Genomic DNA, 18,742 nt, shown 5'->3' on the forward strand with positions numbered 1-18,742 from the left:
GAGTGGAGTGGGACGCTTGGGTTGTCACCGTGGCAACGACGCAGGGGCTCCACACCGCCCCAGCCACTCTGAGCCTCTGGGAAGCATGGGAAGGCGGAAAGGCGGCTCTGGGCCAGAAGAAGGCGGAAAGGCAAAGGTGGAAAGGCGGCTCCAGGCAAGCAAAGGCAGTGCTGGCAGCCAGGGGAAGGAATGCCCATTCTTGAATGAATCTTCATGCATTGGGCCTCTAGTAATGTTATAATTTATTAAAACAGTCAAGATTAATCTGTGTATCTGTGTACCAGTATATAGTTAGGACACTGGTTTTGTGTGTGTGTGTGTGTGTGTGTGTGTGTGTGTGTGTGTTTTTAATAAAGAGAGGGAAGAAAGGGAGGGAGGGAGGGAGGGAGGGAGGGAAACATCAATTTCTGTTCCACTTATTTATGCTTTCAATGGTTGATTCTTGTATGTGCCCTAACCAGGGTTCAAACCCACAACCGTGGTGTATGGGGATGACGCACCAACCAATTGAGCTATCCCACCAGGGCCCACATGACTTTTTTAAAGAAGTAGAATATTAGAGAATTATCTACGCCCCCCCCCAAAAAAATCACAATTTCTATAAATTCCAAAATGAGATACTATACCAGTCTTAGAGAAAATTATCCATAATAAGCCCAATATTCTGGAAGAAGCAAATGATTTGACCTTGGAGATAAAGTTACCAGATAACTATTGTTAACAGAATTAAAGATCATGAAGCAAAAACATCCTATCTAATAATAGACAAATAGGGTAATTAACTGTACCTCCGACACGCTTCCCATTGGCTAATCAGGGCAATATGCAAATTAACTGCCAACCAAGATGGCGGCCGGCAGCCAGGCAGCTGAAGCGAACAGGAGGCTTAAGCCCTGACTGGTTTGGCTCAGTGGACAGAGCGTCGACCTGCGGACTGAGAGAGGAGGCTTCCTTGCTCCAGTGATGGAGGAAGCCAAGGTTCCCCACCTGCCGCTGCCAGACTCTGAGCTGCACTCTAAGAAACAATGTTGCAATTATAGAAGCTAAACAAACCCCAGATACCTGCTTTCAGCAGCCGAGGCCTCAAAGCTGGAGCCAGCTCTCAGCTCCAGTGACAGCTGTAAGAAGGTAAATAAATCCCAGAATAAAAAAAGAAAGAAAAAAAGGAGAGGTTGGGAGCTTCAGTCGCCCGCCAGCCTGAAAATGGCCCTCAGCCCCTCACCCAGACTGGCCAGGCACCCCAGTGGGGACCCCCACCCTAAAGGAGGTGCGACCAGCTGCAAACAGCCATCAGCCCCTCATCCAGGCTGGCCAGGCACCCCAGTGGGGCCCCTCACCCTGATCCGGGACACCCTTCAGGGCAAACCAGCCGGCCCCCACCCGTGCACCAGGCCTCTATCCTATATAGTAAAAGGGTAATATGCAAACTGACCCTAACAGCAGAAGGACTAGGAATGACTGGTCACTATGACACACACTGACCACCAGGGGGCAGACACTCAATGCAGGAGCTGCCCTCTGGTGGTCAGGGCGCTCTCACATGGGGAGCTCTGCTCAGCCACAAGCCAGGCTGATGGCTGCCAGTACAGCGGTGGTGGTGGGAGCCTCTCCTGCCTCCTCAGCAGCGCTAAGGATGTCCTACTGCAGTTTAGGCCTGCTCCCCGCTGGCAAGTGTACATCCCCTGAGGGCTGCCGGGCTGCCAGAGGGATGTCTGATTGCCATCTTAGGCCCAATCCCCTGGGGAGCAGGCCTAAGCCAGCAAGTGGTCATCCCCCGAGGGGTCCCAGACTGCGAGAGGGCACAGGCCAGGCTGAGGGACACCCCCACCCCCACCCCCCGAGTGCACAAATTTTTGTGCACCGGGCCTCTAGTCAGAAAATAAAAACCACTCCATGACAACCAACCCTTAATAACAAAACACCCTGGGAATTGAAAGTGGAGGAGGAACATACCTGCTGCTTCATGTTTTTGAGGCAACCTTCTAGGGTCTAGAATGGTGCCTTGAACATATTGGCATTCAATATAAACTTGTTAAATGAATGAACCTGACCACTTCGAGAACTTTTACTAAGTATGCAGTCACTGTACTGGACATTTCAGAAATAAAGGATGAATAAAGGCTGATTCCTGACCTTCAAAAGTGAACAGTCTAATGGAGAAAGGTACTTAAGTAAACAATTGTTAACACTTTATATAAAAGCTAACTGCTATGGGAAGTTTATGACTGCTTTATAGAGCTTTGAAATTGCAACTATTCAACGTATCTTTATGAGTACTCTATCCATAACAATCATATTGCTTTCAAAATACAATGAAATATTTTTTTAGGTCAGATTTTCTTTATAATATTGTTATAACCTATATACTTGCAATATCCACTAGCAACACTTCATGTATCTGTCAGACTACCATTTCTCTCAAGTCACAGCTACAGTTCAGCATACTGATTCTATTTCATAATAGTATACATAATTATGAATTCTAATACCTACCCAGTTCATCATATTGCCTGCTATCTCAAACTAACAGTAAAATCAATAAACATCAACAGGGAAATATAAAGAACACTGCAGGGGCCTGGACAGTGTGATTCATAGATCGACCGTCAACCTATGAACCAGGAGATCACAGTTCAATTCCCGGTTGGAGCACATGTCTGGGTTGCAGGCAGCAATCAATGGTTCTCTCCCATCATTGGTGTTTCTATCTCTCTCCCCCTCTCCCTTCCTCTCTGAAATAAATAAAAATATATTTTTAAAAAAATACAATTAATGTGGTGGATTACAGATGACTGCAAATTCTTTAGTTATTCTTCCCATTGAGAAACAGAACCTGTCTTTCCCTTGGTGACTACAATTAATAATACTAAATTGTATGTATATTTAAAAGTTGCTAAGAAAGCAGATCTTAAAAGTTATCACAAAAAAAAATTTGTAACTGTGGTGATGGATGCTAACTAAACTTATTGTGATCACTTCACAATATACACTTATTGAATCGTTATATTGTGCAACTGAAACTAATATGTCAATTACATCCCAATTAAAAATAATTCCAGAGAACCAAGATGGCGGCATAGGTTAACGCCGGAGTTTGCTGCCTTGAACAACTACTTCAAAAGTGAAACTAAAAAACGGAACGGACATCACCCAGAACCACAGGAACGCTGGCTGAGTGGAAGTCCTACAACTAGGAGGAAAGAGAAACGCATACGGACACTCAGAGGAGGCTCAGTGCTGAAGTCAAGTTCTGAGGTGCGGAGTGCGCGGAGAGGGCTGGTGGCGGAGGGCGCAGTTGGCGTTTTCAATCGGGAGGGAGTCGCAGACTCTGAGCTCCAGATACAGGCGAGTCTTTAGGGACCCAGACTCAAACGGGAGAAGCAGGACTGTCTGGCTTCGGTCAGAGCGAGTGCAGCTTTCTCTCCGAGGTTTTCAGCGAGTGCTGGGACTCAGAGAGGCAAAGCCCCTGGGGACAGGACTGAGAGCCACCATAACTGCTCTCTCCAGCCCACCCTGTTGATCCTGTGCGACCCGCCCCGCCCAAGCCCTGCACAGAGGCATTTGCCGGATAGCCTCAGGCAAAGGCTAGATTAGCACCTCCCTAGAGGACAGAAGTTCTCTCACTGCAGACACAGCTGATTCTCATAGCCACTTGGCCTGGAGGTCAAACCCTCCCTGGTATTAGCTACAACAATCAAGGTTTAACTATAAGACTGTGCACAAAGACCACTAGGGGGTGCACCAAGGAAGCATAACAAAATGCGGAGACAAAGAAACAGGACAAAATTGTCAATGGAAGATATAGAGTTCAGAACCACACTTTTAAGGTCTCTCAAGAACTGTTTAGAAGCCGCCGATAAACTTAATGAGATCTACAAGAAAACTAATGAGACCCTCGATCTTATATTGGGGAACCAACTAGAAATTAAGCATACATGGACTGAAATAATGAATATTATACAGACTCCCGACAGCAGACCAGAGGAGCGCAAGAATCAAGTCAATGATTTGAAATACGAGGAAGCAAAAAACACCCAACCGGAAAAGCAAAATGAAAAAAGAATCCAAAAATGCGAGGATAGTGTAAGGAGCCTCTGGGACAGCTTCAAGTGTACCAACATCAGAATTATAGGGGTGCCAGAAGATGAGAGAGACCAAGATATTGAAAACCTATTTGAAGAAATAATGACAGAAAACTTCCCCCACCTGGTGAAAGAAATGGACTTACAGGTCCAAGAAGCGCAGAGAACCCCAAACAAAAGGAATCCAAAGAGGACCACACCAAGACACATCATAATTAAAATGCCAAGAGCAAAAGATAAAGAGAGAATCTTAAAAACAGCAAGAGAAAGAAACTCAGTTACCTACAAGGGAATACCCATACGACTGTCAGCTGATTTCTCAACAGAAACTTTGCAGGCCAGAAGGGAGTGGCAAGAAATATTCAAAGTGATGAATACCAAGAACCTACAACCAAGATTACTTTATCCAGCAAAGCTATCATTCAGAATTGAAGGTCAGATAAAGAGCTTCACAGATAAGGAAAAGCTAAAGGAGTTCACCACCACCAAACCAGGATTATATGAAATGCTGAAAGGTATCCTTTAAGAAGAGGAAGAGGAAGAAAAAGGTAAAGATACAAATTATGAACAACAAATATGCATCTATCAACAAGTGAATCTAAGAATCAAGTGAATAAATAATCTGATGAACAGAATGAACTGGTGATTATAATAGAATCAGGGACATAGAAAGGGAATGGACTGACTATTCTTGAGGGGTAAAGGGGTGTGGGAGATGCGGGAAGAGACTGGACAAAAATCATGCACCTATGGATGAGGACAGTGGGTGGGGAGTGAGGGCGGAGGGTGGGGCGGGAACTGGGAGGACGGGAGTTATGGGGGGCGGGAAAGAGGAACAAATGTAATAATCTGAACAATAAAGATTTAATTAAAAAATAATAATAAAAAAATAAAAATAATTCCGTAAGTAAATAAATATATAAATGTCTTTCCCTTGAATTTGGCCTTAGTGATTTGCCTGACCAACAGAAGGCAGAAATGACTTCAAAGGATAGGTCCTAGGAGGCCTGAGGTGTCCATCCAGGGTTCTCTGGGAATACTCACTCACTCTATGGACCCTGAGATGGTATGAGTCTGAATATCCCGTGGTCTCCATGCTGAAAAGAACACATGCTGAGCCCTAACCAGTTTGGCTGAGTGGATAGAGCGTTGGCTGGCGGACTGAAGAAGGGTTCCGGCTTTGATTCCGGTCAAAGGCATATATCTTGGTTGCGGGCTCGAACCCCAATAGGGGGCATGCAGGAGGCAGCTGATGGATGTTTCTCACTAATGATGTTTCTAACTCTCTATCCCTCTCCCTTCCTCTCTGTAAAAATCAGTATTTTTTTTTTTTTAAAGAACACATGCTGAGCCGAAACCGGTTTGGCTCAGTGGATATATATTTTTAAAAAATCCACTGGATAATGCTGGAATTGTTAAAAATTATAATCAAGTATTTCACTCAAATTCCAAAAATATTTATATTTCATTAAATAATGGAGAACCCAGAAATTTAAGTCCTGTGTGAATTTAATGTCTACCTAATTTAACCTGAAATTATTACTCAATTTCAGTATCTTAGCCCCAGACAATAACCTCCTGAGAGGTGCCTGAAAAAAATACATCGTTCTAATAAAACTTCCTTTAAAGAAAGATTGTCTTTTGGAGACTATGGTTCAGTCTCATGCTACTGATACTGCCCAGTAGTAACCTGGGATTCTTACTTCCTCTTATAAGCCTCTTAAGGATACAGTTCAGCTTCCTACCTCCCTAAATCCTTAGCATCCTCCCTAAACATGAAACTGTACAGCACCCAACATGAAACTGTACTGGGTCCCAATTATTAACAATGATACTGGTCTATCAGACTAGAAAAACGTTCTCAAACTTTTTGGTCTCAGGATTTTTATGCTCTTAAAAATTATTTAGAACCCCATAAAACTTTTGTCAGGTTAATTACACCTATTACGGTTTACAGTACTAGGCATTGAAACTAACAAATGCTTTAAATATTAATTCATTTTAAAATAACAATAAGCCCATCATATATTAGCAAAACTTTTTAGTAAAACAGTTTTCAAGGCCCTGGCCACATAGCTGTTGGTTAGAGCATCGTCCCAATACACCAAGGTTTTGGGTTCCATGCCTGGTCAGGGCACATACAAGAAGAAACCAATAAATGCTTAAGTGGAACAACAAATCAATGCTTCTCTCTCTCTCTCTCTCTCTCTCTCTCTCTCTCTCTCTCTCTCTCTCTCCCCTCTCCCCCCTTCTCTTCTCTCTCTCAAATCAATTTTAAAAAATAGTTTTCAAAACAAAACTAGTGATTAAAGTGGCACTGTTCAACATTTTTCAAATCTCTTTAATGTCTGGCTTAATAGAAAGGAGCTGGATTTGCACATCTGCTTCCACATTTTAACCTGTCGTGATATCAGTCATGTCTTTAGAAAACTCCACTCAACACTCATGGAAGAATCAGAGTGAAAAGGACAAATAACGTCTTAGTATTACCATGAAAAGCTCTGGCCTTGCCAAAACCGGTTTGGCTCAGTGGATAGAGCGATGGCCTGCGGACTGAAAGGTCCCAGGTTCGATCCCGGTCAAGGGCATGTACCTGGGTTGCGGGCACATCCCCAGTAGGAGATGTGCAGGAGGCAGCTGATTGATGTTTCTAACTCTCTATCTCTCTCCCTTCCTCTCTGTAAAAAACCAATAAAATATATTTTTTTAAAAAAAAAGAAAGAAAAGCTCTGGCCTTGAGGAACCCTGGAAAAGAATCTAAAGACCCTCTGGGCTAAAGCCAGCTGTTAATGTCCCAAGTCCTTTACTTCCTCCTTCCAGTCTTTCTTAAGTGAGCAGAATTAAAACTGGAGCAATACATTCTACAACTTACTTTACAGTTCTTTCTGTACATCGTTCTTTCGCCCGACTAGTAAATCTCAACATGTTTCTTAGCCATTTCTGAACATCACAATAAAAGGCTGATGAAACTAAACATTGACACCTGTTCTCTCCTCCCTGGCAACCAAGTAAACAACTATCTAGGGAGATACTTATAATGCCATCCCCATACCAACTTGGGAATTAATCTAGACTGTTTGTTAGTAATAAGATCCAGCCAAAACTAATCTAGATTATAGTTAAGCTTTAAAAATGTAAACGTACGTTTCCCACAACAGTACAAACCCACCAAAGCCTCCCTTGGTATGCCCAAGACGCACAAAACTGAACTGAGTTAAAAGCTTAAGGGAGTAAGTGTGCTCAAGTTCTAAAAGTTCAAGTGCATTATGGAGTTGAATGAAAAACAGTTTTCTAGATAATTACTAAACAAGTGAAAGGCCGAAAATTACTTTAAAAAGTCAACGTCGCCTTGGCTAACAAAAGGCCAGACAAAAACACCTTACTGCTAAAAAAAAAAAAAAAAAAAAAACCTAGCCGTAAGCGTGGTTAACTAGAAAAGGATTAAGAAAAGGCTTAGCACAGACGACCGGACGCCCCTGATGGGAGTGCACATTCCCAGAAAATTCTTGATACGAACATCGAAACGGAGCGCTTGGCCCTAACAGGCAGCTTTCTGCACACGTTCCGCGACGGCTCTGAACACACGAAGCTTTCCGATCTTCCCTAAAGAGCCTCCGTCTCCCTCGGCGAATGCCCAGAGGGAACGCTTTCCGCGGCCCGAGCAGCGCCGTTCTACTTTGTTTCTTGGTCATCCCGAGGGCTCGCTCGCAACTGGAGAGCTGCGGAGCCAATCCCGAGTGAGACGCGGAAAGACACAGGGAAAGGGGCGACAGCTCTGCACCCCCACCTGGAGAAAGGCTCCGAGAGAGCAGCAGCGGCCGGCCCCCGCGACGACCCGAACGGAAAGCAGCTGCCCCGGTCCCCAGCGGCACCGACAGCGTCTCCCTCCCCGCCCCGGCCCCCGCCCCCCGGCCCCACTCCGGGACCATTCACAGCTCCAGGACCAGAAAGTGGAGCCCGCCCGCTTTCCAGGGCCACCGAGCCGCCGGGGCAGACTCGCTCCCGTTACATAACCGGGGCCGGGGCCCGGCTCCAGCCATCAGTCCTCCCGCGAGGGAGGCAGACGGGCTCCCCAAGGACTCCCCTTCCCAGGGAGCTGGGAGCGGGGCTCTGCACGGGGGGCGACTCGAGGAGGCCGCGGCCACAGGCGCCGGGACCCAGCTGAGGAGCGAGCGCGGAGCGGGCAGGACGGCTCCGGAGGCCCCGGGAGGCCCCGCCGCCGCGGGCCCCAGTGCACGCCCCTCCCCGGCCCGCCGAGTCCCCACCGGCCGCCCCCTCCCCCCGGCGGCGCTCCCCTCCCCCGCGCTGCCAGCCCCCAGCCCCAGCCCCAGCCCCAGCCCGGCGGCGAGCGGACCTGCCGAGCGAGGCCCCGGCCGCCGCCATCACACGGCTCCCCGCCCGGTACCTGGTCAGACATGGTGACGGCGCTTCACCCGGGGTCTCCGCAGCGCAGCGGCCTCGGGCAGGCAGGACCTCGCTCCGGGTTTACAATTCCGTCCCTCTTCCCCACAGCACAACACCGCGGCCGGAGGGACTTCCGCTGAGGCGCGCGTCACTTCCGCTCCGCGCGGGGAGCGGGGCCGGGGCCGGAGCCGAGGCGGAGCGCGGACGGGGCGGGGGGCGCCGCGGCGGGAGGGCGCGGGCGCGGGCGGCGGGCGAGCGAGGGAAGGAACTACCGTCTCGTCGGCTCCGCGGGAGGCCGGGCCCACCCCCAGGGGAAACGGGCCCGGTCCCCGCCCCGCGCTGGGCCTTTGCTGACAGCCCCCCCCCTCTCCGCACCGAGCCCGGTTCCGGAGGCTGAGCCCACACACTCCCATTGTCTCCTGGCCGGTCAACCTCCAATCGCATTGGAAACCGGCGCTCCTGGCCCCTAGACTAAGAATTTTGCTTAACCAGCCCCCACCCCCACCCTGCAAACACGTGACCTTGATGCGCGCGGGGGGGGGGGGGAGGCAAAACAAAACAAGGATCTCATGGGAGGGACATCGGGGTGGTTACTGATGAAAAAGATGCTGCTGAGAAGTTCGAAACTGGTGGGGAGGAGGAGCTAAGTCCGACCCTTGAACTGGTTGCTTTGAGTTAAAGAATGATCCTTCTAAGATCTTTAAGAGACAATGGCCCTCCAAAAAAAATAATAAGTAAATACATAATAAATTACAATGGCCCTACTGGCATAAGCATAGAGGATAAAGAGATAGACAAGTGAAATAGAATAGAGATTTGGAAATAAATCAAGAAGCACTCACATCAGTTAATTTTCAACAAGAATGCCAAGACAATTCAATGGTGAAAGAAATCTTTCAACATATGTTGCTGGACAACTGGGTATCCGCATGCAAAATAATGAGCTTGGATCACTACCTCGGAATTTATGAAAATTTAACTTAAAAATGAAGGCCTAAATGTAAGAGCCGAAACTATAAAACTCTTAGGAGAAAACAAAGGCATCAATTTTACTGTTGGATTAGGGATGGCTTTTAGATGTGACACAATTTATTTCAATTTGTGAAAATAAACTGAATTTCATCAAAATTAAAAACTTTTGCCTTTGGTATTGAATAGACAACCTAAAGAAAGGAAGAAGCCGAACCGGTTTGGCTCAGTGGATAGAGCGTCGGCCTGCGGACTCAAGGGTCCCGGGTTCGATTCCGGTCAAGGGCATGTACCGTGATTGCGGGCACGTCCCCACTGGGGGGCGTGCAGGAGGCAGCTGATCGATCTCTCTCATCGATGTTTCTGACTTTCTATCCCTCTCCCTTCTTCTCTGTAAAAAATCAATAAAATATAAAAAAAAAAAAGATATATCTAAATTTAAAAAAAAAAAAAAGAAAGAAAGGAAGAAAACATTTGCAAATATATATATATGTAAGGGTCTAATATTCAGAACACATAAAGAACCATTACAATTCAATTATAAAAAGACAACCCAATATTAAAATTGACTAAAATAATCTGAATAGTCATTTATTCAAATGACATTTGTATGCTCTACAGCATTAGCAATCAGGGAAATGCAACTTAAAACTACAATGAGCCCTGACCGGTTTGGCTCAGTGGATAGAGCATTGGCCTGCGGACTAAAGGATCCTAGGTTCCATTCCAGTCAAGGGCATGTACCTTGGTTGTGGTTACATCCCCAGTGGGGGGTGTGCAGGAGGCGGCTGATCGATGTTTCTCTCTCATCGATGTTACTAGCTCTCTATCCCTCTCCCTTCCTCTCTGTAAAAAATCAATAAAATATATTTTTTCAAAAAGCTACAATGAGATACCACTTCACACCACTAGGATATCTGTAATTAAAAACAAAATGATATTTAGAAGTGTTGAAAAGCATATGGAGAAGTTAAAATCATCGTATACTATTTAGGAGGAATATAAAATGCTTTGGAAAACATTCTGGCAGTTCCTCCAACTGTTAAGCACAAAGTTAGTGTGATCCAGCAATTCTTCTCCTAGATATATACCCAAGAGAACTGATGACATATGTCCACACAGAAACATGTATGCAAATATTCACAGCAACATTATTCATAATAGCAAAAAAGTGGAAACAGCCCAAACATCCATCAACTGACTAATGGAAAAATGAAAGTTGTATATCCATACAATGGAACCTCATTAGGCCATAAGAGGAATGAAGTACTCAAGCAATGTTGATAAAACTAGAGAGCATGCTAAGTGAAAGGAGCCAGTCATAGAGTATCATTCCATTCATATGGCATGTCCAGAGTAGGCAACTCTACAGAGACAGAAAATAAATTAGTAAACTTCTGCTCCAGCCTTCTACTGGGGCAGGGGGATGAGGGAGGAAATAGAGAGTGACTACTTAGAGGCACGGGTTTTCTTTTGGAGGTGATGAAAATACTCTAAAATCGATTGTGATGATGGTTGCACCACACAGTGAATATACTAAAAAACTAGAAATTACACATTTTAAATGGGTGAACTGTATGAAATGTTAATTATACCTCAATAAAACTGTTACGTATAAAATATAATGGAGCCTTAGCTGGTGTGGCTCAGTGGCTAGAAGAGCGTTGGTCTGTGGACTGAAGTTCCCAGGTTTGATTCCAGTCAAGGGCACATACCCAGGTTGCGGGCTCAATCCCCAGTGGGGGGTGTGCAGGAGGCAGCCAATCATTGATTCTCTCTCATTATTGATGTTTTTATCTCTCCCTCTCCCTATCTGAAATCAGTAAAAAATATTTGTTAAAAAATATATCTATCCCTAACCGGTTTGGCTCAGTGGATAAAGTGTCAGCCTGTAAATTGAAAGGTCCCAGGTTTGATTCCAGTCAAGGGCATGTACCTTGGTTGCGGGCACATCCCTAGTAGGAGGTGTTCGGGAGGAAGCTGATCAATGTTTCTCTCTCATCGATGTTTCTAACTCTCTATCTCTCTCCCTTTCTCTCTGTAAAAAATCAATAAAATATTTAAATATATATATGTCTATAATAATAAAAGCATAATATGCTAATTAGACAGGACGGCGGAACCGCACAATGACTGTCCAGATGACCTTCTGGGACCATGCTATGACACCCGCTGGCACCAGACCAGCCAAGGTGGGTGCTATGCGATTGGTCGGGGGCCCGGTGATCGTCCCATGATCGCCCTGCAGAGGGAGGCCAAGGCCACCAACTGGTGGGCTATGGCGCGTGGACAGGGCCTCCCTCTGGAAGGGAAGCCAGGGTCCCGGGTGCCAGAGAGAAGCTAGTGCCAGCAGCCAGGGGAAGGAAGGCCTGCTCTTGCACAAATTTCATGCATCGGGCCTCAAGTATATATATAATAGAGCTGGGAGGAGCTGCTAATAATAAGTAAGGTATTATTAATGGAGTACATAGGACACTTACATTCAACCAGATGTCCATGAAAAGCTTCCAAAAAAAAATCGAAAAGAAATCCAAAGGGTAAGTAGAAATCAGCTACAGCAGCAATTCTTAAACGTTTTGGTCCCAGAACTCCTTTAAACCTTTAAAAATTGCTGAAGATTCCAAAGAGCTTTTTTTTACGTGTTATTGCTATCAATATTTAACACGTTAGAAATTAAAACTGAAAAAAATATTAAATATGTATTTGTTAAAAAAAATAATAAGCCCTTGAAATGCATAAATAACATATTTGTATAAAAAAAGAATACATTTTCTAAATTCAAAAACTAGAAAACCTAATGAGAAGAATGACAGTGTTTTTTGTTTTTGCAAATGTCTTGAATTTTTTAAATGCCTGGCTTGATAGAAGACACCCGGTAGTTGTATCTACTTCATTCAATTGTTGCTGTATTGTTATAATTTGTTTATGTAAAGAACATACACCCTCATGCAGGTATATAATTGGAGGAGGGAGGAAGGACTATTTTAATAGCTTTTTCAGATCATTGTGATTTTTTCTTTGATAGTACGCCCCAACTGGACAAGTGGTAGTTTCTTTTTTTAAAATATGTTTTTCAGATTTGAGAGAGAGAGGAAGGGCAGGGGAGAAACAGAGAGAGAGAAACAACAATGTGAGAGAAACACATCGACTGGTTGCCTCTTGCACGGGCCCCAACCAGAGCCCCTTGACAGGACTCCAACCCGGACACTTAGTCTGAGGGCTGATGCTCTATCCATTGAGCAAAACCAGCTGGAACTGTAAGGCCCCAAATTTTAGACTCTCTTCCTTTCTGTTGCTTCTTACAAACCCTTAAGGGATTTCTTTCCTGATCTCATCTCTTTCTTATAATATCTTGCCACTCTCTTCTAAAAATAACCTCTATTAAGTTTCTATTTTCTACTCCCTTCCCCCAGGGCTCAGTAGACATGTGGTCTGCTGCTCAAATAATCTCAGGCAACACAGTTTTGCAAAATGTTTTGCCACTGCATCTCATGGCTTACCATCTTTTTGGCCATTGATATTAGGTTTATTCTGCCCACCACCCACGGGTATGTAAATGTCACATAGGTTTGTTTGTTTTTACAGTAGTGTTCCACTCTGAGCAATGAACAAAACAAATAAAGCCTCTACTCTCATTGAGCTTACATTCTATAGGTTTCTTCTAATTCTTCATAGGTTTTCTTTTAAAACATGCTGCCCTAGCTGGTTTGACTCAGTGGCTAGAGCATCAGCTTTCGGACTGAAGGGTCCCAGGTTCAATTCCGATCAAGGGCACATACTCGGATTGGGGGCTTGATCCCCAGTAGGCAGTGTGAAGGAGACAGCCAATCAATGATTCTCTCTCATCATTGATGTTTCTATCTCTCTCTCCCTCTCCCTTCTTCTCTGAAAAAATATATATATGTGTGTGTGTGTGTGTGTGTGTGTGTGTGTGTGTGTATATAAAATATTTTTTTAAAATGCTTGCTCTAGCCAGTTTGGCTTAGTGGAAAGAGCGTTGACCTGCAGACTGAAGAATCCCGGGTTCAATTCCAGTCAAGGGCATGTACCTTGTTTGCAGGCTCCTCCCGATTGGAGCCCCAGGGGAGGCAACCAATGGATGAGTTTCTCTTACACTGATGTTTCTCTGTCTTTCCTCCTCCCTTCCACGTCCCTAAAAATCAATGGGAAAATATCCTCAGGTGAGGATTAATGTAGGGAGCAGCTATAGGGTTAAGCCTCAGACTGACCTGTTGGCAAAGCCACAAACAAGCCCCAGCTTAGAGGGCACAGCTCTGTTAGCATAATTAGGCTTGACTTTATGATGCTCCCTAGATTTTATCTGGGTAGCTAATGGGATGCAGGAGGTGCAGCAAGTGCTGCCAAAACAAGTGAAATTCACAAGAACACTGTAACCATGGTGACCACTACCTTGTTTACCTCTGGCTATAAAATAAAGGCTCAGCTGGCTGTCTGGATCTCTCTCTGTGGGCTCAGCCAGGCACAGGAAGATCCACCTAGAGTCCCAGCTTATTCTCTTTGTCTTTTCTACATGCTTCGCTGACCCCCCTAAGGCTCACCGAACCCTTGGTTGAGCTTGCCCACCACAGATTAACAAAAAACATGCTTGTTTGAAAATGAACTCAGGATTCCTTGTTTTTTTTTCCTTTTATTTTGAGGTTACATTTATGAAAGTTGGGGATAGCAGAACAAAGGAAGGGCTTAGGTGTAGAAGGAGCCACAGGAGAGAGCCTAGGCATGATCTGCTTTGGCCCTCCAGAATTGTTATGGGGGGAAAGTGAGTCACATAGGGCAGAATGGACTGACTGAGAAATAAAGGTCACAGTGACAGGAGTGAGCCAAGGCAGGCTCCTATTAGCTCACTGCAAAGTCAGAGAAAAGGGGGCCTTGGAGACAGGTTTGGGGGTTACCTGGGACGAAATGCCACTGACTGCTGCTCCCCTGGTTGCAAGTCTTGCTGAGACTCTTTGAGTTTAGGAGAAAGAGAACATAGGTACATGCTTGAGAAAGGAGGAAGAAATCTCTGAGCGTGCTCCAAAGGAAGCCCACAAGAATTTATTTTCATGAGGTATGATAAGACATGAAAATGGAGATCAACCGAAAGATTTGTATGCATGCATATAAGCATAACCAATGGACATAGGACACTGGGGGGTAGGGGAGGCCAGGGGATTGTCAAGGGCAGGAAAAAAAAGGAGACATATGTAATACTCTTTGTAATACTGTAAGCAATAAAACAATTTTAAAAAATAAAAAATAAAAATAAATAAATAAATAAAAGACATGAAATGACTGTTATAAAGAAAAAATTTTTGCTGGGAGTGGGAACAGCCAGGGAGAGATAAATGGAGGAAAAAGGAGACAGGTGTGATACTTTAAATAATAAAGAATTTTAATTAAAAAAAGAAAGCTAAATAATTTTTTTTAAAAGTTTTTTTTGTTTTTGTTTTTTTAAAACATTTTTTATTGATTTTTTACAGAGAGGAAGGGAGAGGATTAGAGAGTTAGAAACATCGATCAGCTGCCTCCTGCACACCCCCCACTGGGGATGTGCCCACAACCAAGGTACATGCCCTTGCCCGGAACCGAACCTGGGACCCTTCAGTCCGCAGGCCGATGCTCTATCCACTGAGCCAAACCAGTCAGGGCAAAAAAAGGAGTTTTTTAAAATATGTTTTTTTGTATTGATTTCATGAGGAAGGGAGAGGGAGAGAGAGAGACAGAAACATCAATAATGAGAGAGAATCATCAGCTGCCTTCTGTACGCCCCCCAGTGGGGATCGAACCCACAGCCCAGGCATGTGCGCTGACTTGGAATCGAACCACAACTTCCTCATTCATAGTTTGACAACCACTGAGCCAAGCTGGAAGGGCCATAATTTTACACAGGGAAAGGATACAGATCCAAATCAGTAATGGAAGAAACACACAGGGCAAAACCTGGCAGAGTTCCAAACACAAAACTTCCATTGTCCTCTCCCATCAGTGAGGATGTCGTTACCGTCCCAGCCCTGAAGTATGACAATATTCATAGATTATTGCCAACTAGGTTCAGAGATTTTTAAAAAATATTTTTATTGATTTCAGAAAGCGGAAGGGAGAAGAGCGACATAGAAACACCAATGATGAGGGAGAATCACGGATCGGCTGCCCCCACTGGGGACTGAGCCCGTAACCGGGCATGTGCCCCTAACTGGAATCAAACCTAGGACCCCTCAGTCCGCAGAGGCTGACGCTGTATCCATTGAGCCAAACCAGCAAGGGCAGTTTCAGAGATTTTTATTGGGGCTTAATAATCTAGGCATACCAATTGATTGATTGATTGCCCATATGGTTGAACTTATGGCCTGGCTGATCACATGGTTGGTCTTTCCTGAATGAGCAATCCCCATCCTAAACAAAGACACGCCTATCAAATATGATGTAGATTACCTCCCAGAAGCCAAGGGCAAAGGCCAGACTTGGGCAAGGCCAAATTATCCTATATAGTAAAAGGCTAATATGCAAATTGTCCACCCGCAGCCCCCCCCCCCCGCTGGACCCACCCCTGATTGGCACCCATTAGAGTCGCCAGCCAGACCCCACCCATGCACAAATTCATGCACCAGGCCTCTAGTTTTCCATAATTAACAAGAACTTCAATTTATTTATTTTTTCAAATCATTTTCAACCCTCATTGTATATATTTTCTCCCCTTTTCTGATTACATACAAATGACAGATTTATTTTAAAAAAATTTTTATTGATTTTAGATAGGAATGGAGAGGGAGAGAGATAGAAACGTCAATGATGAGAGAGAATCATTGATCGGCTGCCTCCTGCACACCCCTTACTGGGGATCAAGCCCACAACCCGGGCATGTGCCCTTGACCAGAATCGAACCTGGGACCCTTCAGCCCGCAGGCTGACGCTCTATCCATGAGCCAAACTGTCTAGGGCACAAATGACAGATTTTTATGACAAGGAATCGTCAATAGTTTTCAGAGAGGGCGTGTGTAGCTACAGATACAGAAATCGAACCATTATAAAAGCTAGCTACCCTTCATTTGCAGGGAGGAAAAAAGTTTTTTTCATTTATACACAAACAGAAAACCAGTAGCCATAGCTTTCCAACTTCAGCCAAGGGTTGAAAGGAAACAGAGCACAGAACTCACCAGTTGGTTACAGTGGTTCCAGATCTCAAAGAGCTAGTTTCTGTTCACAGACACATAAAACATTTTTAGTTATGTAACTCATAATGCCCCACTGACAAGACAAGTAACAAAGAGTGGCAGGACAAACAGACAAATGAACAAATAATCAAAAACAAACAAAGGAAGTCACATACTCTGCCTTCTGCTAGCCAACCGGGACAAGATTCCCTGTGCCTATCTGACTGCCATCTAGCATACACCAAATAGTCATCTCATAAACAAACAAACAAATATGCCAGATTTCATGTTCTTGCCAGCAGCAGTTGTACAAATCAAAACCAGAACAACACCCAGACTTGGCCATTAACCAGAAACAGAAACAGAAATAGAGAAAGACATTTAGTCAGTAAAACTCTATTGCCACATGAAAGGCAATGCAAGAGCCAGAAAGATTATGTCTAGGTGAAAAGAGTACTCCTCTGGCACTGAAGTCTACTCAGTGTCAACAGGTAAATCATTGGGAAAGAAAATTTACTTGCAAAGAAAGTTATTAAGGAGGCCAGTTTTCAAAGGCTTGCTCATAACAAAACAGAATAAACAAAACATTCATTAAAAGAAAAATCCGTTACCAAGTTAACAATTAGTTTTTTAAAAATTGCATTTTTCTCACATAATTATATATATTTTTTAATTCTCACCTGAGGATTTTTTAATTGACTTGAGAGAGAGAGAGAGAAACACCATTGCGACACAGAAACATCAATCGGTTGCTCCCCATACGCACCATATGCATCCAGACCCGGGATTGAACCCACAACTTTTGCTGCCCAGGACGACACTCCAACCAACTGAGCTACCCAGCCAGGACTCAGATGATTATCTTATCTGCAAAGCTGATCTTCAGATACCAGCACTGCAAAAGTCAGCGGAAGAGTTGTTTTCTTTGGGAGTAAATAATTTTACAGAAAGGCTCAAGGTTTCATTTAATTTGTGATCTAGAACTAGACCCTAGTTGTGCTGTGTCTTGTTTTTGTTTCTTAGGGCACATGGTGGTTTGTGTGTTCCCTTTCTGTAGGGTGTGATATGCATGTTTACCCTTAGTGGAAGCAGGCAGTGTTTATTTTTTATCCTATTTTTTAAAAAATATTTTTATTGATTTCAGAGAGGAAGAGAGAGGGGAAAAGAGGTAGAAACATCAATGATGAGAGAGAATCATTTATTGGCTGCCTCCTGCACACCCTACACTTGGGAATAGAGCCCACAAGCCCGGCATGTGCCCTGACTGGAATCAAACTGTGACCTCCAGCCTTTAGTTTCCTTCTTGATGTCACCTCCTCCTGTCTATTTGAGTTATTGTTTAATTTAATTAATGGGCACTATGCAAAGAAAACTCCTAGGAAATGCCACAGGAAAGAAGTTTCTCATTGAATATTTTCACTTCTCTTTGTGTAAAGGGTTCAAGCTCTTCTAGACACAAGGAAAAGAACTTTACTTCTTGCAGATATTCACTCATTAAATGTTTACAGATCACTTAATGAGATCTGACTTCATGACTAGCACATTATTCCTTATAAGGATCCAAGTAAGTGAAAGATACAGATTCCATTCTCTAGCAGATGCACTGCCATTAAGGAAACTAGACCCCAAAAAGTATGAAGTTATATAACAATATAAAGAGATGCAGTGCTTCCAATTCATCTGCGCCCCCCCCCCCCCAATCCAGCCATTTTGGCTTCTGTTTCCCTGATGACACTGGATCCTACGGTATAATCAATCACGCTCTCATCTGTACCATAGATTCCCCTACCCCTTGATTTCCCCCCACTTTCATCTTTTTTCTGTTACTTAGTTAAGAATTTTTCTCTTGATGCCGGGTTGCAGAGCTGCTTGTGAAAATCAAGTTCCCTAGTGTTCCGAAACTTCCAGGAGGTTGTTCTTTTTTTCTTCTTCTTTATGATTTTTAAAAAATATATTTTATTGATTTTTTACAGAGAGGAAGGGAGAGAGATAGAGAGTTAGAAACATCGATGAGAGAGAAACACCGATCAGCCGCCTCCTGCACGCCCCCCACTGGGGATGTGCCCGCACCAAGGTACATGCCCTTGACTGGAATTGAACCTTGGACCCTTGAGTCCGCAGGCCGGTGCTCTATCC

General features: G+C 44.4%; 1 protein-coding gene across 2 annotated transcripts in view; it reads right to left on the bottom strand.

Annotated features, from left to right (window-relative positions):
- The window catches only part of SUMO1 (small ubiquitin like modifier 1), a 30,077-nt gene extending 21,430 nt beyond the window's left edge, over positions 1-8,647 (bottom strand). The window contains exon 1 of one of the 2 annotated variants that reach the window (XM_036319521.1): positions 8,488-8,643. In XM_036319521.1, the coding sequence (XP_036175414.1) occupies positions 8,488-8,499 (12 nt within the window). In that variant the 5' untranslated portion in view covers positions 8,500-8,643. Of the gene's footprint in view, positions 1-8,487 lie in introns of both variants that reach the window. The other variant, XM_036319523.1, reaches the window with a different exon arrangement.
- Positions 8,648-18,742: the final 10,095 nt, after the last annotated feature.

This window comes from Myotis myotis, unplaced genomic scaffold (genome assembly GCF_014108235.1).
Source record: "Myotis myotis isolate mMyoMyo1 unplaced genomic scaffold, mMyoMyo1.p scaffold_m19_p_8, whole genome shotgun sequence".
Taxonomy (NCBI): domain Eukaryota; kingdom Metazoa; phylum Chordata; class Mammalia; order Chiroptera; family Vespertilionidae; genus Myotis; species Myotis myotis.